General features: G+C 43.7%; 1 protein-coding gene across 8 annotated transcripts in view; it reads right to left on the bottom strand.

Annotated features, from left to right (window-relative positions):
• The window catches only part of sec31a (SEC31 homolog A, COPII coat complex component), a 138,667-nt gene that overhangs the window by 18,583 nt on the left and 97,393 nt on the right, over positions 1-22,691 (bottom strand). For 2 of the 8 annotated variants that reach the window (XM_085964844.1, XM_085964871.1), the window contains 3 exons: positions 10,913-11,002; positions 8,109-8,244; positions 6,127-6,465 (listed from right to left, as the gene is read on the bottom strand). In XM_085964844.1, the coding sequence (XP_085820970.1) occupies positions 6,127-6,465; positions 8,109-8,244; positions 10,913-11,002 (565 nt within the window). The remainder of the gene's footprint in view (positions 1-6,126; positions 6,466-8,108; positions 8,245-10,912; positions 11,003-22,691) is intronic. The other 6 variants (XM_085964853.1, XM_085964862.1, XM_085964890.1 and 3 more) reach the window with 5 other exon arrangements.

Here is a 22,691-nt window from a genome sequence, read left to right as displayed (position 1 = left end):
AAGTTTCTCCTCATCTCAGTTTTGAAAGGGCAGCCCCTTATTCTAAGATTATGCCCCCTAGTTCTAGTCTCACCCATCAGTGGAAACATCCTCACCGCATCCACCCGATCAAGCCCCCTCACAATCTTATATGTTTCGATAAGATCGCCTCTCATTCTTCTGAATTCCAATGAGTAGAGGCCCAACCTACTCAACCTTTCCTCACACGTCAACCCCCTCATCTCTAGAATCAACCGAGTGAACCTTCTCTGAACTGCCTCGAGAGCAAGTATATCTTTTCTTAAATATGGAAACCAAAACTGTACGCAATATTCCAGGTGTGGCCTCACCAGTACCCTGTACAACTGAAGCAAGACTTCCCTGCTTTTATACTCCATCCCCTCTGCAATAAAAGCCAAGATTCCATTGGCCTTCCTGATCACCTGCTGTACCTGCATACTAACCTTCTGTGTTTCATGCACCAGGACCCCCAGATCCCTTTGTACTGTAGCACTTTGTAGTTTCTCTCCATTTAGATAATTACTTGCTTTGATTTTTTTTCTGCCAACATTATATAGATATGTAAAAATGTACGAAGTTAAGATTTGAGAATAAGAAATGTAAGCTATTTGTATTTTGAACTGTTAAAGTCGCAATTGACTCATCAGCTGTGAACTGTATGTCGGCTCTTAAATAAATCTATATATTTTCAGAATTGTCTCAAATAGTATTTCTGTATTAAACTCGTGAACTCAATTTCTGTACACCCTTTTGTAAGGAGTTGCAGAATTCTGGGGGGGGGTTTTCCGGACCCTCATAATATCCAGAAGGTTACCGTCTAGTTAAACTTATTAAACGTGCTATCTGGAGGACGGTAACATCTTTACGTCGTTCCTTTCCTTTAGACCCAATTAAGCGTCTAACTTTAGTTGAAGGTGAACGTCTGGGGAATACGCCTGATCTGGGGTAGCCCAAAAAGGGCTAGGACTAGTAATTATCCCTTCACATGGATGGCATCAATGTCACTCGTCAGCTCACCATCCGATGGAACAATGCAGGAAAGGGCTTTCCCTCAAATTTAAAAAATAATTTTTACCTCGCTTCAGACTTTTCCCATGGCATGTGCCACTCTACAACCAATAACTCAGCTATGGGACATGATGCAAGGCCTCTATTAATGCCATCTGTATGTAGCCCAAATTGATTCATCTGTCAATTTTCCCTCCCAGATCACTGGACAGTCAGGAACTCAACATGTGCATCGAGCCACCATTCAGTCTTCCCAAATTACCCTTAGATCAAGCCCAAGCATGAATGCGGACTGATACTAGGATTCAAACGCGTGTTTCCTATTAAACAGTCCAGCTTTCTAATGCTGCAGCAACTCGAGCACCTGTTCTCCCCACCCCACTCAAAATTTATATTATTGAAGTGATGCATAATTTCTTTAAAAGGCTTTAAATTGCCTGATGAGTGGGGAACTTATAAAATTGGAAAAGTGTTAGCTGATTGGGTTGCGTCAGTGTGGTTTGTGAAAGATGGGTCATGTCTAACTAACTTAATTAGGGTTCGCAGAGTGTCACCAACGTGGAAGATAGAAGATTTATGAGGTGTCAAAAACATGAACTTCCAGAAGGCATTTCAAAAGGTTATGCAAAAGAGATTGCTGGCTAAAACTGAGGCCCATAGAATTACATAAAGAGAAATGGGTTGGGAGGTAGGCATTACATAGAACTACAGAAATAGGCTATTCTGCCCAACTGGTGTTCAATGTTCCCTCTAATTTGTTTTTGGCCTGCGCAGCACCTTTAACGGGCTGCACGGGCCATTCAAAATTGCGTGCATGCACGGTTTTTAATATTTAAAAGCCGACTCACTGGCTGCGCGGGACCTCGCGAGCGCTGAGCAGCTTAAAGGGAACATTGCTGGTGTTTATGCCCCACACGAGCCTCCTCCCACCCTATTTCATCTCACCCAATCAGCATATCCTTCTAATCCTTTCTCCCTCATGTACTTATCTAGCTTCCCCTTAAATACATCTATGCTATTCACCTCAACTACTCCTTGTGGTAGCAAGTTCCACATTCTAACGACTCTGAGTAAAGAAGTTTCTCCTGAATTCTTATTTAACACTATTATGCACTTTATAGCTTAGCACAGCTATCGTGACTTTTTAGCCTTGTAGGTTACAGCCCTTCAAGTGCATCTCCAAATACTTTTTAAATGTGATGAGGCTTTCTGCCTCTACCACCCTTTCAGGCAGCGAGTTCCACACCCCCACCACCCTCTGGGTGAAAATATTTCTCCTCAAATCCCCTCTAATCCTTCTACCAATTACTTTAAATCTATGTCCCCTGCTAAGGGCAATAGGTCCTTCCTATCCACTCTATCTAGGCCCCTCAGTTTTATACATCTCAGTTAAATTTCTCTTCAGCCTCCTCTGTTCCAAAGAAAACAACCCCAGCCTATCCAATCATTCCTCATAGCTAAAATTCTCCAGTCCTGGCAACCTGCTCGTAAACCTCCTCCATACACTCACTAGTGCAATCAAATCATTTCTGTAATGTGGTGACCAGAACTGTACGCAGTATTCTAGCTGTGGCCTAACTAGTGTTTTATACAGTTCAAGCATAACCTCCCTGCTCTAATATTCTATGCCTCAGCTAATAAAGGAAAGTATCCCGCATACCTTCTTAACCACCTTATCTACCTGTCCTATCTTCAGGGATCTGTGGACATGCACGCCAAGGTCCCTCTGTTCCTCTACACTGCTCAGTATCCTACCATTTATTGTGTATTCCCTTGCCTCGTTAGCCCTCTCCAAATGATATCCTCCCACGTGTCTATACTACGTCAACTATTTGCTTATTCTTTTATTGTTTCCAATATTTATCCCTCGACTAACATCACTAAAACAGATTATCTGGCAATTTCTCTCATTACTGTATGTGGAACTTGCTGTGTGCAAATTGACTGCCACATTACAACAGTGACTGCACTTCTAAAGTAGGCCTTTCTTTCTTTTGTAAACATCCAAGACTAGATTGGGTAGGTGAATGAAGGAAGAGAGAATCAAGGGAAGCAGAGTGCTAGGGCAAAAGGGACATTTGTGGATTAGTGTCCCCCAGGGATCAGTACTGAGGCCGTAGCTCTTGATCTGAAGTTGGGAATAGAATGGAGTACAACCAAGTTTCCAGACGATACTAAACTAGGAGGCAGACTTTATAAATTTGCACTCCCAGAATTAATAGCCCAATGATCTCCACAACAGCACGGTGGCATAGTGGTTAGCACTGTTGCCTCACAGCGCCAGGGACCCGGGTTCGAATCCGGCCTCGGGCGACTGTCTGTGTGGAGTTTGCACATTCTCCCCGTGTTTGCGTGGGTTTCCTCCGGGTGCTCCGGTTTCCTCCCACAGTCCAAAGATGTGCGGGTTAGGTTGATTGGCTATGATAAATTGACCCTTAGTGTTAGGGGGATTAAATACGTGGGGTTACGGGGATCGGGTGGAATATGTGTCGGTGCAGGCTCGATGGGCCGAAATGGCCTCTATCTGCACTGTGGGGTTTCTGTGATTCTGTGAATTGAATTGATGATGTGTCCCAAACACGTGGAGTGCAAATTTATTTAAAGAAAACTGCAAATGGACTTAGATTGAATAAACTAGTAGGCAGACTGATGGCAGATAGAGTTTAATATACCCAAGTGTGAGGTAGTACATTCTGAATGGAAGAAGGACACTGTAAATGGGAAAGCTCTATAATGTTATAGATGAACAAAAGGATTGGGAGGTCCAGGTACATAAGCAATTAAAAGCTAGCTCACACATGCAAAAAGTGATCAAAATGGCTAATGGGGTGCTGGACTTCATCACAGGAGGTATAGAATATAAAACTAAGGAAATACTACTCCACAGAGGGTTGATCTAATTTGGAATAGCACCTTATCTTGGAAAGTTTTGGCCTCAAAGAAAGTCCAGCAATGATATCTGACAAGAAAAAATTCTGTTCTGATGAGAGACTGAGTAAACTTGTGTTATATCCCCCCTGGAGATGATGGGGTTCAAGAATTAAAAGAAATGGTTTGCATTTATATAGTGCCTTTCACAATTGCTTTACAGCCAATTAAGTACTTTTGAAGTGCAGTCACTGAGGTAACGTAGGGAAATACGGAAGCAAATTTGCATACAGCAAGCTCCCACAAACAGCAATGAGATACTTGACCAGGTAATCTGTTTGTGATGTTGGTTGAGGGATAAGTATTGGCCAGGACACCAGTAGAATTCCCCAGCTCTACTTCAAAGAGTGCCATGGGATCTTTTGCGTCCACCCGAGAGGGCAGATGTCGCATCCAAAAGATGGCACCTTCGACAGTGCAGCTCTCCCTCAGTGCTGCACTGGAGTGTCAGCCTAGATTACGTGCTCAAGTCTCTGGAGTGGGGCTCGAACCCACGACCTTCTGACTCAGGCGAGAGTGTTACCACTAAGCCAATGTGATCTGATTGAGTGGTTTAAAATAATGAAGGAACTTGACAGGGTAGATAGAGAACAACTCTTCCCTCCAGAGTAAGGCATCTAGGCCTAGAAATTCAGTTTGGGGCGGCCAGCTCGCTCGCGCCCAGAAAGTACCGCTGCGCGCGGAGCCACTTGCGCCCGCCGGAAATTCAGTTTCAGCGCCCCAACTCGAAGGCGGCCGCTATTCAAGGGTTTCGGCGCCCCCGCTTGGGGCGCTGAAACTGAATATCGGCGCGCTAGGTGCCGCAGCGCCACCCGCTGCGGAGCGGCAGGCTGCGGTACTGCAGGCCTTCCTCCCTCTCTTAAGGGGGAGGTGCCTGCAACAGCGAGATCGCCGCTCGCTAGTGCCGGCAAATGAGCCCGGCACCACGGAGAAGTGCCGGGCTCCCGGAAAACAGCCGGCAATGCCGCGGGGGGGGGGGGGGGGGGGGGGGGAGGAGGTGCGGGCAGGCGGCCGCCGAAAAAGCGGCCGACCGCACCTCCGCCTTAACTCGCCCCACTAACGCTACAGGACGGCCCCGCTTTCTGATCGCTGTTTGCGGCCGCTGCGGAAGAGGCGGCCGCAACTAAATATGGCGGTCGGGGCGGTAGCGGGGCACTGCGCACACCGATGACGTCATTGGTGGCGGCGCAGCGCTACTGGCTAATGCCGCCATTACCGCAGCGCTGAATATCGGCGAAAGCTCAGCAAGTGGCGCAAAAGCCCTCTTTGGGCGAAAACTGGGCGCAAAGCCTACTGAATTTCTAGCCCCTAGAGTTTTGAGTTAAGGTGGTTAAAAGAAAATCCAGGAAAACGTTTTCACACAAAGGGTTGTGAGAATGTGGAATGCATTTTTCAGAAGGCCAGAGATGCTAAATCAATTGAGGTGTTTAAAAGGGAGGTGGATACGTACTTGGGAAGGAAGGGTCTTAAAAGGATATGGAGAAACAATGGGGAACTGTGATTAAAAAGATAGAGCTGCCATAGCTAACAAAAATGATGGGACAGATTTGATGGGCCAAGTATCTGCCTCTTGTTCCAATGTTTGGTGAAAATCTGATAAAGAAGTTTATGTTTTAACTACTGAGGTGACATGCTGGTGCTCAATTAGATCGAGATTAGTTGATGGCATCATAACTTAAACCCTCCTCCTTGTGGAAGAGGGGAAAACTACAAAACCTGAAAATTTATATTAGTTAACTGAAAACAAAACGCAGCAGAGAACATGCAACATTTCAGTGTTAACATTCTACAATCACATGGATCGCCATCATGCACATTGCATGTGACCTTAGCTTAAAGTAAGCACTACTTTCATGAAAAGACAGGAGTAGCCAAAACCCCTCTCAGGGAGACAAAGAGCCATGCATCATTTTTGTCATGTACACGTCATGCGAGGTTGCATTTTGATGTAACGCCTTTCTGTTTGTGAACAAACAAAATGAGGTCAGCCAAACACTTTTCATGAAGATGGAGCCCTTTTAAAAAGTATTTAAATCAAGGGCTATGCATAGAAAGATGCTGCTGCCTTTATGAAAGACATGCTTTTTTTCCCCCTGCTGTGATCAGGCAGAAGCCGAAGGTGCTGCCAGTCACACAATGTTAAATGTATTCCAAACATGAAAATAAAAGTAACATGCAACAACAGCAGACCTGTTCTTTGTGAGGCAGACAGCTTGTTACTTGCAGGCAGCGTACCTGTTGGTCCTGTTGATGGTGGATAGCCCACAGAAGACGTTGGAGCCCCAGGTCCACCATGCTGGTAGGATGCTCCAGTGAGAGGAGGAAATGCAGAAGCAGGGCCAGATGCAGTAGGGGATGTCTGTGGCTGTCCTGGATACGGAGGAGCCACAGAAGGGGGCAAAGAGTGAGAAGGAACAGAAGGCAAATAAACAGATGGGTAGGAAGACGGGGGTGGAAGTGCAGTAGGTTGAGGAGGTTGATAATAAGTTGGTCCACCTGCTCCTTGGGGGTACTGTTGTGGTTGGTAAGCTATGGAACAGAATTACTATGTTAGTAAACAAGTAAGAATGATTAAATAAGCATTTATTATGGGTTATAACCCAGTAAAATATTGGGCAAAATCAAGCAGAACACAAAAACCATCATAAGATGTTGCAGTACAAATTTGTTGTTATAGTGAACAAGCTATAGAATTCTATAATTCTACTGAGGAGGCAAAATAAGGAAGTGGGGAGGGGCAGCATGGCTCCTCCCACTGCAATTCATCGGAATGTGTGTTCTAATTACCCACAGACCTACTTTTATATCAACTATCCAATCCTTATTTGGTTAAATTACATTGAATTTTACAGCACAAAAACAGGCCATTTGCCCAACAGGTCTATGTCGGTGTTTATACTTCACGCGAGCCTCCTCCAATCTTTCTTCATCTCACCCCATCAACATATGCTTCTATTTCATTTTCCCTCATGTACTTATCTAGCTTCCCCTTAAATGCATCTATGCTATTTGCTTCAACTGCTCCATGTGGTAACGAGTTCCACATTCATAGCGCTCCGAGTAAAGAAGTTACTTCTAAATTCCTTATTGGATTTATTAGTGACTATCTTATGTTTATGGCCCTTGGTTTTGGACTCCCCAAAAGTAGAAACATTTTCCTCTACTTCTACCCTATCGAACCGCTTCATAATTGTAAAGATCTCTATCAGTAGTGTATTATAAAGAATTCAAAAATACAAATTGACATGTTATGGTCACTAAAGTACCCTTTTTACTGTGAGATCAGGATTATGCATTTATTATTCAAAAAATATTTAAATTTCTCCCTATTTTTATGTTTTGGTTTAAATGGCTTTCTATGCATCATCCAATCCACCTTTAGTAGTAAAGATTTGAGCCATTTTAGCCTACACTGTGACACTCTTTCCCTAAACCTCGCTACCTTGCTACCTCTCGCCATACTTTCAAAAGCTTCCTAAAAATCTATCTCTTTGGTCACCTCCACTAACTCTTTTCCTCCTTTATAGAGTGCTTGGGACAATTGCTAAGTTAAAGATGTGCTATAAGTGCAAATTGTCATTGCTGATGTGTATAAATCATCCCAAATACCAAGGGAACATGAATATAGGTATGAAGGTAGAATTTACATGATGGATTTTATGGTACAATGCAGAGAACACAGAGCTGGATCTTTATCACACGTTTTCTGTTCAACAGTGGAGATTCATTACTAACTAAATGGGACGGCTAACATAGGACTACAAAGTGACATCAAGAAAAACATTCAGTACTTTTAGATGCAAGGAGTTAATTTTTTGCAGAGGGGGAAAAACATACATCAACATTAAATTGTTGGGCAGCTAGTTGGAGTTCTTCCTTCAGAATTTTAATTGCCCACACTGGTTGCCAGCCTGGGACCACCACAATTCTATTCTATGCCCACAACACACAGCAGCATGCCTACCATCTCAACTAATCCCAGGATGGTAAGGGCAGCTAAATGGACACATATCCTGTGGGTAACAAAATAATTCAAGCATCGTGCACTTGCTAGATGTCAGATATTTTCTGAAAATGATTTGGCCGCTATTATCTGACCTGAGTGATACTGGATTTATTCATCCTATGATAGTCTGATTCAGAGCAAAGAAGGTGTTACTGATTACACTTACTTTGAGGGAACGTCTGACGGGAACCCACTTGGGAATACATGTTATAAGCGGTTGATGTTGAGGTTGGTAACTGGACCTGCCCAGTGGGTTTTGGAATTCCCTGCAGCACGAAACCTGGTGGTGGTGGGGCTTCACCCTGGGGAATCAACAAAACAGCACGTGAAGCTATAAAATTGCATTCAAAACATAACTTACAATAATATAATAGATGCAGCTACATAGAAGATAAAAGACCGATAATGAACATGTTAGAAAACTGCAACCCATTTGAATGGTTTGCATGGTATCATTAAACTATAAAGGGTCAACTCTCGGGAAGAGCGATTTCATTCAAATCCCGAGAACGCGACTGTCTTGGAACGCAGTACAAACTTTAAAACAACCTACGTTTATACAACTGACTTTGTGTAAAATAATGTCACAAAGAGCTTTGCAAGACAGACATTGGCACTGAGCAGGAAAAGGTGGATTTGGGGAAGGGGAGGAGACTGAAGGCAGTGTCCAAAATATGTTGGTTTTTTTTAAAAAAAGGAGAATTTGAAGGCAAGGAGGAAGGTAGCAAAGCTATGGGGTTGTGGGAAAAAATTCCTGAACACAGGGTGGCACTGTCTTAAGTTGAGGGACAGGAGACAAGGTAGGGGATCAAAGCGAACACAAGAGGAGCTAGCTAGAAGACAGTGAAAGCTTGGATTTAGAGTGGCAGTCATTTCTTTTCATCAGCTGTGACTCAGTTGGTAGCACCCTCGCCTCTGAGTCAGAAGTTTGTGGGTTCAAGTCCCACTCCAGAGATGTGAGCACAAAAATCTAGGCTGTCATTCCAGTGCAGTACTGAGGGAGTGCGCACTGTCAGAGGTGCCGTCTTTCAGATGAGAGGTTAAACCGTCTGCTCTCAGGGGGACGTAAAAGTTCCCATGGCACTATTTCGAAGAGGAGGAGGAGCCGGGATGTTATCCCCGGTGTCCTGGCCAATACTTATCCTTCAATCAACATCATTAAAAAAACAGATTATCTGGTCATTATCACATTGCTGTTGTAGGAGTTTGCTGTGCGCATATTGGCTGCCACATTTCCTACATTACAACAGTGACTGCACTTCAAAAAGTACTTCATTGGTTGTAAAGTGCGTTGGGACGTCTGGTGGTAATGAAAGGCACCATATAAAACGCAAGTCTTTCTTTCCTTCTTTTACAAGACACATTTTCAATTTTCTTATTTTGAGCACCCAACTGCCACTTCATTCACACTATTGCTGTAATTACAGTCAACTTTTCTTATATGGCTCAATGTTAAATGAAAGGCAGAGATGGTTTGTTAAAGCATTACGGCTAGAAATCTATAGACATGGAAAGTAAGCGACAGAAGAAACTGCTTCACTGACGAATAGTCCACTATTTTCACATATTATAACAGAGGTGTCTATAGACATCACTTCAGTTGGAAAGGACAGATGGCAGCAGTCTGTATTTAATTTGCAACACCACTTTATCGCCAAGATAATTGTGAAATGTCTAAAACATAACTTGTACAGACGTAATGCAACCTCTTAATTTGCCATTTTAATGCATCAATTTTAAGATTTTTTTTCAAATCAGAGTTTTGAAAGATGGTGAATTTCAATTGCTCACTCAAACATCAGTCCTGACACAGAAACACCCAATGTCGCACTGGAGAGTCAGCATTCAATTTTCTCCTCACTCATCCAGTTTTTTTCTGGATAGCAGCTCAAACTCATGATGTGAGTGCAGACTTTACAGGTTTGCATAGAAATTTGCCTCAAAGGATATACATTTTAATATAAATTAAAGTTACCAAAATTTTGAGTGCAAGTAAATTAATTTTTTTGGTCCGTGACCATCACCCAAACTGAACTGAATGGAGAAGCAACAGTGGCTTTAATATAAAATGTTAGAAATTGGATCACTTCCCAACATAGTAGCACGTGGTTCAGAACATTTGACAGAGGGGATTAATATAATTTTCCATCTTTTCACTAGCACTGAGCTCTCTTTTATTTTATCTTTGCATCCAACAGAAGAATGCACATGAACAGGTTATCAACAAAAATACTTGAGCAGTGTCCTATTTTTTTGGGCTCTGCAAAAACCATTATCTGTAATGGGACCAGTCTTATCTTCAGCGCAACGACCAACAGCCTCTCCAGTCTCCAGTAATCAAGTTCAATAATAGTGATAAAAGCTGTGAACGAGACTTGCACAAAGCAGCAGCAGCAGAATATTTCAAGTTGCTCAGTACGTGCAAGTTTCCATACTTCAGAATTTCTGTAAGCACTCCTACAATGTGTCACAATAAATCATGCTTTTTCTGGGACATCTGTGTACTTTCTTCATTAATGTTGTGCATGTTAAATCCACCCCCCACCAAATTTATAAAAAAGCATTCAGCCATACTGAGCTTAGTAATAACAGAGTTACAAAAGTGGGGAGAACAATATTATTCTCATTTTTTTTTCATCTTGTGTTCAATGTGCTGCATAAAGAGATTTCATGAATGCTCGGGTGGAAGGGATCACTTTACAGAATTTGATCAGAATCAGTTATTGACTCAACTGATCACTAGGTACATCCAATCAAAGTCAGAACTCTGGATTCATTCCAAAATTTAAACAAAAAATATTCAGGAAAGATAGCAGTAAACCCGGAGACAAAGCTCAGACAACAGGTGAAGACAGCAGGTGAAGTAAAGCCGAGTAGATTAAACACTATTCCCCACTGCCAATGCAATCCTTTTTTTTGGTGAGAAGAGGTTGCTAATTTGGGAGAGAGTAGTAGTTAACACTGCTGTACCTGTGTGTTAGATGCAGAGGCTGGTGGAAAGCTGGGAAGGGCAGTGGAAGTTTGGTTACTCCATGATGTAACAGTAGGGGCAGGTCTAACCTGAATCAAACAGAGACAGACACCAATAATGGAAAAAAATAAGGAACCACAGAACACCCATCCACATTTTATATAAAAGTAAAAGATGACATGATCGCTCCCCTTAAAAACTTGCACACAAGCAAAAACAAATAAAGGCCAGTGCAACAAAAAGACATTTTGACATTGAAGATAAGGAAAAACCTTACTGATCATAATTTAAGAGATAATAACATTTAAAAATATTCTATTGCATGCATTCTATTCAGATTAGCAATGTTTATGCCATTAAGGCATACGACCAGTGCAGACATCATGCAGTTCACCATGCCACAAAACAGGAGCCCCAGGTTTGAATCAAGTTTCTGCAGCCACTTACACATGGATTCTCTCGGACAATTGTTGACGTCACCTGTGTAGTCAAGAAGAGGCCAATGGAAGTTACCTGTTGGGGGTGGGCCTAAACAATAAGCCTTCCCAGTGAAGGGGGATTGCCTCAGTGCAGGAAGATGTGGGAAGAAACATTTTTTTAAAGTAGAAAACAAATTGGTTCCCGTTGCTGAGTCAGACACACCATCCAGTGCGGTACTGAGTTAAGTTTGAACCTGGTCAGCTCAGAGCTAGCTGGGGCATTTGGGTGACCCTCTCCTCCCTAGCTTTGAGGTTGAAGTGTCAGCCAGGGTTCCCACTTCGCATTGATATCCAGTTTTCCAACTGGGAGGGGAGTGCGTGTAACATTGGGTAAGGACAGTATGGGCTTTGCCCCGATATTCCCTCACAATTGAACAGCATATGAGTAAACATTCGAAAGACTGCACATGAAGATTGACCGCTGGTGTGAGGTACTGAAGAGCTGTTTGCATCAGTACCTTTGGGAGAGATGAGGAAATTGGGATTAGGGAAAATTAAAGCTCCAGCTTCGATCGCTGGTCTATGCCCTGTTAGTTGGTCTCAGTTGGGCAGCAGTGTGGGTGCACCAATTTTCCACGGTGCCCCTTGGTTAGGGAAGGGAAAACTAGCCAGTGATTCTGCTCCAGATCGCCATCAGGCAATCTCTGCTGGAGGGATGTGAGATCGGGTCAGGCAATCTCTGCTGGAGGGATGTGATCGGGTCAGGCAATCTCTGCTGGAGGGATGTGATCGGGTCAGGCAATCTCTGCTGGAGGGATGTGTGATCGGGTCAGGCAATCTCTGCTGGAGGGATGTGATCGGGTCAGGCAATCTCTGCTGGAGGGATGCGACCGGGTCAGGCAATCTCTGCTGGAGGGATGCGACCGGGTCAGGCAATCTCTGCTGGAGGGATGCGACCGGGTCAGGCAATCTCTGCTGGAGGGATGTGACCGGGTCAGGCAATCTCTGCTGGAGGGATGTGACCGGGTCAGGCAATCTCTGCTGGAGGGATGCGACCGGGTCAGGCAATCTCTGCTGGAGGGATGTGTGATCGGGTCAGGCAATCTCTGCTGGAGGGATGTGACCGGGTCAGGCAATCTCTGCTGGAGGGATGTGATCGGGTCAGGCAATCTCTGCTGGAGGGGTGTGTGATCGGATCAGGATTTTTTACACTCCTGGTTGAATAAACTGCCAAGACTCACACATGAATGACAGGCACTTGGACAATGTACTGGAGGGTGCCCAGCACCTGTGGAACAGTTCCCAAGCAAGGAGGGAAAATATGAACAAAAAACACTGGCAAGATTTTACTGCATTTGGACAGAGTGTAAAATGTTTTTGTCACATAGCACACAGAGAAGTACAGAGATAAGTAATCAATGTAGCAGCACAATGTAAATGTATTTTGAACAAGCACCATCTAGTGGCTATGAAAATAGAACCAATTCAAAGCAATGGTTAACAGCAGTCATTAATTTCATCTCAAACTGACCAGCAGATACCGGAACTTAAAATTACTCTGCAATAAAAACAAATCAAGGAGAAACCATTCTCGGTCTGATCAACTGTATTTCGTGACTGTGGCAGTCTATGCCAAGTCCCGTTGATTTAAAACTTGATCCAGATTCCCAAAATATAGTAGAGAGAGGGAATATAATAGGAAGACTCAGTCCTGTTTTGTGCACCATCTACTAACTAGTTCCAGAACAAGAGCAGCAAAAAACTGCACATGCTGAAATCAAACAGAAAATGGTAGAAACACATAGATGCTCAGGCAGCACCTTTGGAGACAAAGGCCCAGAAATTCGGGTCGGGGGCTTCCCATGGGTGCAAGCCCCCGACCTGCACTTACCTTGCGCGCCGGCCGTTGAGCTGTAGGGCCCTGTGGAATTCCGATCCGGGGCCTGGTCCAGCTGCCGCGCGCAGTGCTTGCGTGTCCATAGGGCATAGTTAGTTCGATGCGTCCCCTGGGATCACGTGGGCCATGGGCAGCCAATCGGAACTGGGAAAAGCCCATTCATAAGTATTGACAGGAAGACCTGTCAAAACTTATAAATACTACGGCCCCAAAATAGTAGTAAATCTTCAAATAAATTTTAAAAAATCATCACACTTTTTAAATAAACTATAAATTACATTAAATAACTATTTTAAACAATAATTTAAATTTTTGGAAAAAATAATTTTATATTCTAACGGGGCTAAAAAATAAACTTACCTTGCTTTAAAGTATTTAAAAATAATAAACCTGTGGAAAAAATGTTTTAATTTTAATTAGTTGACCACTTACCTTTTAAAATGCAGGCCTTACGCCTGGTTTTTACATTTCTAAATTCTAAAGACTTACCCTCACGGAAAAACCTGTAAGTTCAAAGCGCACGCGCAGACTCCCGCACGCACGCGTTCGACCTCTGAACCCCTGCTTTCAGAGGAACGGAAGTGCTGGTTTCCCGCGCATGCAAGAAACCGGCACTTCCATCGGGCCCACACGTGAGTACTCACCCGTGGAGACCCGAATTTCTGGGCCATTGGGTCCACTGTCAAAATGTTAATTCCGCTTTCTCTCTCCACTGATGCTGACTGACCTGCTTCCAACAATTTCTGTTTTTGTTTTAGTTACAGGGCATCACTGGGAGCAGGCTATGTAACTAATGGCATGTGGGGAGCATGTGGCTGTGGCGAGTGGTTAAAAATAAATTAAAACTAGCATTTAACAAAAATAAAAACAAATAAAACCACCATGGGTGGGGGAATTTCCTCTGTGTAGCAAAAACGTAAACGTGGTTCTTATAAACACGTATATTATTTTAATTTATATTTTATATGCTAGTCCACATAGATGATCTTCCACCCATATGTTTAAACAATCTGTCAGCAGTAAGGCGGCTCCTGGACCCTAAACCTTGATTGGAGCTACACCATCCATCTGGCACAGTGGCCTTTTCTCTCCTTTCAAGCCCTGTGCCAAACCTGTAGTCAATACAAACAGTGATGGGACTCTGAACACAACTGGTAGAGCGATTAGGAATAAACAGCACAGCCTGTTCTGCCTCCCTTAAACCAAGACTCCGGTTAGTCAATCGGGAATTAGAATTGTCAATGGCCATGGAAAAGTTCACAGCCCTCATCGCTCCAGTTGTATCGGCTACAGGGCTTGAAAGGAGAGAAAATTGAGGTGGGAAAAACTGGCAGAGAGAATAAAAGGAAAAATAGAAAACGCTGGAAACACACAGGTCAGTCATGTTGGATAATAACTTTGGGTGAATGTAATCATCCAGAATGGAAAGGGTTAATCAGTGTAGCAGCGGGAATACTGCAGCCAGCCTGGTAGACTGATTCTCCGAAGGAATCCTATAGCTTAATATTCTTGTGGTGTATGTGCCTTTAAGAGCAATTATGGTGTATGTGCCTTTAAGAGCCCCAGGTGTGCGTAATGCCGGTAATTGCCACTTGGCTATATAAGCCTGTGTATTGTGTATATCCTTTAGAAACCCCCCCCCAGACTTGCTTAGTAAATACCTATGAACCAACTCCTGTCTTCAGTGTCTTTATCTACACACGGACACTACAGTGGCGACGAAGTGGAAACGGACTTACCTGCAATTCGGCAGCACCTCAAGGACATCGATTCCTCCAGCGTCCAGAAGACTCAAGGAAGTAAGAGAAACTGTGGTTTCACCAGCTGGCCAAGCTGGTGACAGGTACTGCGCTAATCCTTCCTGGGCGTCAGACTGGGGCTCCAGCGGCGGGCTCTACAGCTGAGACAGGCAGCGAAATCGGAGGCAAGCAATAACGGACTGGGAGGGTGCACTCGAGAGACGGCCGGCACGGCAAGCAGGTCAGCGTTTAGACCTCCGTCGGGAACGAGTCTCCAACAGTGAATAAACGGAAACCACAGTAAAACAGCGTTGTTATCGGTAGCAGCGGCGGGAAAGCGCGGGAAGCGCCATATCGTTGCTACAGAGAGAAAAAAAAGCGCGTGGGAAGAGCCATATCTTTTCTGAAATGCCTAAATCTGGTAATATTGAGGCTTTTGATGGCGAAATAGAAGATTGGACCACATACGTGGAAAGAGTAGAGGTTTATTGCACTGCAAATGGAATAACAGATGAAAAAAAACTTCAGTACTTCTGAACTTAATGGGCGCGAAGACATACGGGCTGTTACGAAATTTAATCACTCCAGCCAAACCAAAGGACAAGACTTTTAAAGAAATTGTTGATACCCTGCAGGAGCATTTAAACCCAACACCGCTGCTGATAGCGGAACGATTCAAGTTCTTCAAGAGAAATCAACACAAGAATGAAAGTAACGCTGATTACCTAACCGAATTAAGAAAGCTATCAAAGTACTGCCAATTCGGAGCAGGACTATCGGATTATCTTCGAGACAAATTTGTTTGCGGTCTCTTAAGTGAAGGAACACAAAAAAGACTGCTTTCTGAAAAAGATTTAACATTGGACAAAGCTTTCAGTATGGCTGTATCATACGAAGCAGCAGCAAAAGGAGCTGCAGAGATACAACAAGAGACACAGGACTTCGGCACCCATAAAATGACACAGGAGTTCGGAAGATGTTATCGCTGCGGCAGATCCACCCATAACCAGAGGGACTGCTGGTTCAAGGGCAAAGCATGCAGGCAATGTGGTAAGATTGGACACATTGCACGGGTATGCCAATCTGGACAAAATAAATCCACTGACAGAAAACAAAAAATCAATAAAGAAAAGTACAGGAAGGTACAAATGATGACGGACAATAGCTCCGAAGACCAGAATAGCGATAGCGACTCCGGAAACAAGAGACTAAGCTGTCTCAAATTACATAATGTACTTGCCAAAGAGGATTACCAAACCATTTGGGTTACCCTCACAATAGCAGGGTCCCCAGTTAAAATGGAGCTAGATACAGGATCAGCTCTAACCGTAATAAATCGACGAGATTACGAGAGGCTATTTTCGCATATACCTCTAAAAGACACATCCATTATCTTAAAAACATATACGGGGCAGAAAGTCTACCCCAAAGGAAAAATAAGGGTGCCTGTGGTATACAACGGCAAAGAAATACAAAAGTTGTATTTATACATTCTACAAGATGGTGGTCCACCGTTGTTGGGACATGAATGGATAAGGAAGATACGCTTAGACTGGCACTCCATTCAGGCACTGACGGTGACCAGCAAGGAAAAAAACAATGATGACATCATACCTGAACGATTAAAAGACATCTTGGCCAACGCCAAAGAAGTGTTTCAAGAGAAACTAGGAACCTTGAAAGGCATCACCGCCTCAATAAAAGTGGAAGATACAGCAATTCCAAAATTTTTTAAGGCAAGACCGGTGCCATACGCAATACGTCCGGCAGTCGAGGCAGAGCTGAAGAATTTGGAAAAGGCAGGCGTATTATCCAAAATAGATTGGAGCGAATGGGCAACACCCATCGTTCCAGTCATGAAAAAAACATTGAAAAATAACTCTGAGGAACAGAAAAAAATTCGCATCTGTGGAGATTTTAAGGTGACTGTAAACCCGGTCCTTCACACGGTACAGTATCCTCTTCCGAGGATAGAAGATATTTTCGCCTCACTATCCGGAGGGAAACGTTTCACAAAAATTGACTTGGCACAGGCATATCTACAGATGGAGGTTGAGGAGACCTCTAAAAAGTATCTCACAATAAACACACACAAAGGCCTGTACCAGTACAATCGACTGGTTTTTGGAATAGCATCAGCTCCAGCTATCTGGCAAAGAGCTATGGAGCAAGTCCTGCAAGGGATTCCGGGGACTCAATGCTACCTAGACGACATCCTTATAACAGGAGAAAACGACAACGAGCACCTTGCCAATTTGGAGCAGGTGCTCACTAGGCTGAAAGAACGGGGCCTATGAGCAAATCGCCCCAAGTGCGAATTTTTCCAAAATCAGATATCATATTGTGGCCACATAATTAATAAGGGTTGCATAAGTCACCTGAAAAAATTGAAGCATTTATAAAAGCCCCAGCACCTGAAAATGTTTCACAATGAAGGTCATTCCTGGGATTAATAAATTACTATCATAAATTTTTACCGAACTTATCAACTATTCTACACCCTCTTAATGATCTTCTACAGACAGGAGTGATTTGGAAATGGAACGAAGACTGTAAACGTGCCTTCCATAAATGTAAAGACTTAATCACATCCGAGAAAATTTTGGCTCATTACAACCCATCACTACCAATCAGACTGGCGTGCGATGCATCCCCTTACGGTATAGGAGCGGTATTGTCCCATAGATTCCCCGATGGCTCGGAACGGCCGATAGCTTTTGCGTCACGCTCATTGAACTCAGCTGAGCTTAACTATGCCTAGAGAGACAGGGAAGCACTCAGCCTGGTATGGGGAGTGAAGAAATTCAACCATTACCTACACGGACAAAAATTTACCTTGCTGACTGACCATCAACCCCTCATCTCCATATTCAACCCTAAAAAAGGTGTCCCCATTATGACGGCACAAAGACTACAGAGGTGGTCCCTTTTTCTAGGGGCACACCAATACAACATTGAATACAAAGGGTCAAAACAGCATGGGAATGCTGACGGTTTATCACGCCTACCGTTGCCAACGATAGAAGAGGCACCTACAGTAGACCCAGTAGAGATATTCCACTCTACCATAGTGGAATGTCTACCGGTGACAAATTCTGCCATTGAAAGGGAGACAAGAAATGACTCTACTCTCTCACGGGTCTACGATTTAACAGTGAAGGGATGGCCAGCACATGGCGAACCACTGTTGCCAGCATTCTCGCAAAGAAGAGAACAGCTGTCAGTGTGCCGAGGAACCTTGATGTGTGGATCCAGAGTGGTGATTCCACCCAAACTCCAGGATAAAGTGCTAAAGGAGCTTCACGGGGGGCATCTGGGTGGAGTGAAAATGAAGAACCTAGCTAGGGCATTTGTATGGTGGCCAGGTATCGATGGAGACATCGAAGACATGACCAAGAGCTGCCTAGGATGCCAGAAGGTCCAAAATGCTCCGCCACAGGCCCCTCTACATCCATGGGAGTGGCCCTCATCTCCCTGGCAAAGGGTGCACATCGACTTTGCTGGTCCATTTATGGACTCAATGTTCTTAATCGCAGTTGATGCACACTCCAAGTGGCCGGAGGTAATAAAGATGTCCTCCACCACCACGGAAAAAACCATCACAGTATTAAGGACCATATTTGCCAGGAATGGGCTGCCGGAGCAGATATGTTCTGATAATGGACCGCAATTTGTGTCCGAAGAATTCAGAAAGTTCTTAAAGAACAATGGGGTAAAGCATTACACGTCCGCCCCATACCATCCCGCCACCAATGGATTGGCTGAAAGGTTTGTCCAGACCTTCAAGAAGGCCATGGGTAATGAAGACATAAAACTTCAGCACAAGGTGGATAACTTCTTATTTGCATATAGGAATGCAACGCATATGGTTACTAACCAAACTCCCGCCATGATGTTCTACAATAGAAACCAAAGATGCCGGCTGGATTTGGTCAAGCCCAACATCCGAAGGGACGTGGAGAACCGGCAGTTTCAGGGCATGAATGAAAGGCCAACTAGGGCCTTCCAGATAGGCCAACCGGTTTTGGCCCGGGACTACCGTACCGAGAAATGGCAGCCTGGAACTATCTGCACACGATTAGGACCACTGATGTATACCGTGGACATCGGAGACAGCATAATAAGGTGCCATGCTGACCAAATCATCAAGTCATCCGAAAAGGGACAACCTACACCACCACTCTATACATCTAACGATGAAGTAGAGATACCCATATCTACCTCCGATCCGGTGATACTGGAGCCCGATGAACCCGACACTGGCCTTCAAGCCGAATCAGCCTTGCCAGAAGAACCTACTACACCACCAGAAACTACTACACCCCCGAGGCGTTATCCGGACCGAGTCAGGAAGCCTCCTGCGAGACTAACTTATAATTAATTAATACAGCAATGTATATTATTTTGCATATAACATGTAATTAATAATTACTTAAAATATGATGTACTAGTTAGCTAGAAGGGGAGGAATTGTGGTGTATGTGCCTTTAAGAGCCCCAGGTGTGCATAATGCCGGTAATTGCCACTTGGGCTATATAAGCCTGTGTATTGTGTATATCCTTTAGAAACCCCCCCCAGACTTGCTTAGTAAATACCTATGAACCAACTCCTGTCTTCAGTGTCTTTATCTACACACGGACACTACAATTCTCATCCTCTGTTTTATTCTAATAAGGTTATTGAGTATATTGTAGCTGTGTAAAATGTTAACTTTTCACCAGAGTCTTAAGTCCCAACGTTTTGAAATAGCTAATCAATGTCTGCTTAAGAAAGTGAAATCTGTGGGAACAAGCAAGATATTGCAGAAATACCCATCTGGTAAGTGCTGATGTTGGATGTATGAAAGGGGTCCGTAGACTTGCAAATCCCGTGGTTGAATAGTCGTCAGAGAGAGAAAGAATATGCTAGGTCAAAGTTGATATTTACAATTATAAGGACACCAGATTATTAATTCAGAAAAAAGGAGTCAAGTGCTCAGACAAGTGTAATAAAGTTCATATAAAAAGCAAAGCAGAGCTGTGGATAGAGTTGTCACGTGGCAGTAATAAGAAAGGGGATAAAGGTAAAGGGCCTACACCTAGACAGGGAACAGAGTGACTCCTCTACAAAAGAAACCACGGATGGCATAGTTCTCAGAACAGAGATAATCACTGTATCCTGTTTGGTAAAGTTGCCTCTTAGCGGAATGTAGTGCTCTTACTGTTCTGAAACATTGCTGCTTTGCTGGTAGACATGGGCCCGTAATTTCCGATGCTTACGGGTGTGTACGAGCTGTGTACACAGCTGTAGGGACCTCGCAAGTGCCGGTTTCAGGCATGCGCTGAAAATCGGCACTTCAGATCTGTCAAGAACAGATCGGACGCCTGCCCTGGAGAAGGGCCTCTGCGGGCAGATAGTTCCGCTTTCTGCTGAATCTCCGCCCGCTGAAAACCCTTAAAAATCTTACGCCCGGTAAAAGCAGGCACTGCTTTTACCAGCATGAGAGTTTAAAAAAATAAAATATATTTTTTCACTCATTTATAATGAAAAAATACTTTAAAGTTTTTTAGCCCCATAAAAAACTAATTATTTTTTCAAAAAATTACATTTTTGTTTAAAATATTTAATTTAATGTAATTTTAACTCATTTAAAAAATGTGATTAAAAAAATTATTTAATGTTGTAGTGTCACCTTCCAGTGACCCCCATTCATACTTTTGACAGGTCTACCTGTCAAAAGTATGAAGGGGGATTCCCTTCTCCCATTGGCTCAGCTCGCCCACGTGATCGCAGCGACGCTTGCGAACTGCATGCACCCCTGGGATACCTGAGCCTTTGAGCGCGCACCAGGAGAGGCCCAGGAGCGGAAGAGTCCGGACCTCGGGAGCCCTCAGGTAAAGGTGTAGATTTGTTCCCGATAGGAGGCTTCCTGCGTGCGAATGCCTCCCATCAGAAATTACGGGCCCTTAAGTCTGTCATAAATAAAAATTACATTGATTTTTTTTGGAACTATCTATATATATTTAATTTCTACAGCTATATAAAAAGAAAAAGGGTGGCTAAAGTGAATGTTGGTCCCTTAGAGGATGGGACCGGGAAACTAGTGGTGGGGAACATGGAGATGGCAAAGATGCTGAACAAATATTTTGTATCAGTCTTTACAGTAGAGGACACTAAAAATATCCCAACACTGGACAAACAGGGGGCAATGGGGGGGAGGAGCTAAAGATGATTAAAATCACTAAGGAGATGGTACTCAGTAAAATAATGGGACTTAAGGCGAATAAATCCCCCTGACCTGATGGCCTACATCCTAGGGTCTTGAGAGAAGTGGCGGTAGGGATTGTGGATGCATTGGTGATTATTTTCCAGAACTCCCTGGACTCAGGAAAGGTCTCGGCAGATTGGAAAACTGCTAATGTAACACCCTTATTCAAGAAGGGAAGTAGACAAAAAGCTGGAAACTATAGACCAGTTAGCCTAACATCTGTGGTTGGCAAAATGTTGGAGTCCATTATTAAGGAAACAGTAACAGAGCATTTGGATAAACATAATTTAATAGGACAGAGTCATCATGGTTTTATGAAGGGGAAGTCATGTTTGACAAATTTGCTCGAATTCTTTGAGGATGTAACATACAGGGTGGATAAAGGGGAACCAGTGGATGTAGTGTATTTGGACTTCCAAAAGGCATTTGACAAGGTTCCACACAAAAGATTACTGATCAAGATAAGAAATCACAGGATTGGGGGTAATATACTGGCATGGGTGGAAGATTGGCTATCTAACAGAAAACAGAGAGTTGGGATAAATGGTTCATTCTCGGGCTGGCAATCAGTAACTAGTGGTGTTCCGCAGGGGTCAGTGCTGGGACCCCAACTCTTTACAATCTATACTAACGATTTGGAGGAAGGGACCGAGTGCAACATATCCAAGTTTGTCGACGATACAAAGATGGGAGGGAAAGCAATGAGTGAGGATGACATAAAAAACCTGCAAAAAGGACATAGACAGGCTAAGTGAGTGGGCAGAGATTTGGCAGATGCAATATAATGTTGGAAAGTGTGAGGTTATGCACTTTGGCAGAAAAAATCAAAGAGCAAGTTATTATCTAAATGGAGAGAAACTGCAAAGTGCTACAGTACAAAGGGATCTGGGGGTCCTGGTGCATGAAACACAAAAAGTTAGTATGCAGGTGCAGCAGGTGATCAGGAAGGCCAATGGAATCTTGGCTTTTATTGCAAGGGGGATGGAGTATAAAAACAGGGAAGTCTTGCTGCAGTTATACAGGGTATTGGTGAGGCCACACCTGGAATACTGCGTGCAGTTTTGGTTTCCATATTTAAGAAAAGATATACTTGCTCTCGAGGCGGTTCAGAGAAGGTTCACTCGGTTGATTCCGGAGATGAGGGGGTTGACGTATGAGGAAAGGTTGAGTAGGTTGGGACTCTACTCATTGGAGTTCAGAAGAATGAGAGGCGATCTGATCGAAACATATAAGATTGTGAGGGGGCTTGATCGGGTGGATGCGGGGAGGATGTTTCCACTGATGGGTGAGACTAGAACTAGGGGGCATAATCTAAGAATAAGGGGCTGCCCTTTCAAAACTGAGATGAGGAGAAACTTCTTCACTCAGAGGGTAGTAAATCTATGGAATTTGCTACCTCAGAGAGCTGTGGAAGCTGCAACATTAAATAAATTTAAAATGGAGATAGACAGTTTCCTAGCAGACAAGGGAATTAGG

The sequence above is a fragment of the Somniosus microcephalus genome, chromosome 2, assembly GCF_052327205.1.
Source record: "Somniosus microcephalus isolate GS21.2 chromosome 2, FLI_Smic_1.0, whole genome shotgun sequence".
NCBI classification, from domain to species: Eukaryota; Metazoa; Chordata; class Chondrichthyes; order Squaliformes; family Somniosidae; genus Somniosus; species Somniosus microcephalus.
Note: the sequence above shows the minus strand (reverse complement) of the source record. Positions and strands in the feature narration are given on the sequence as shown.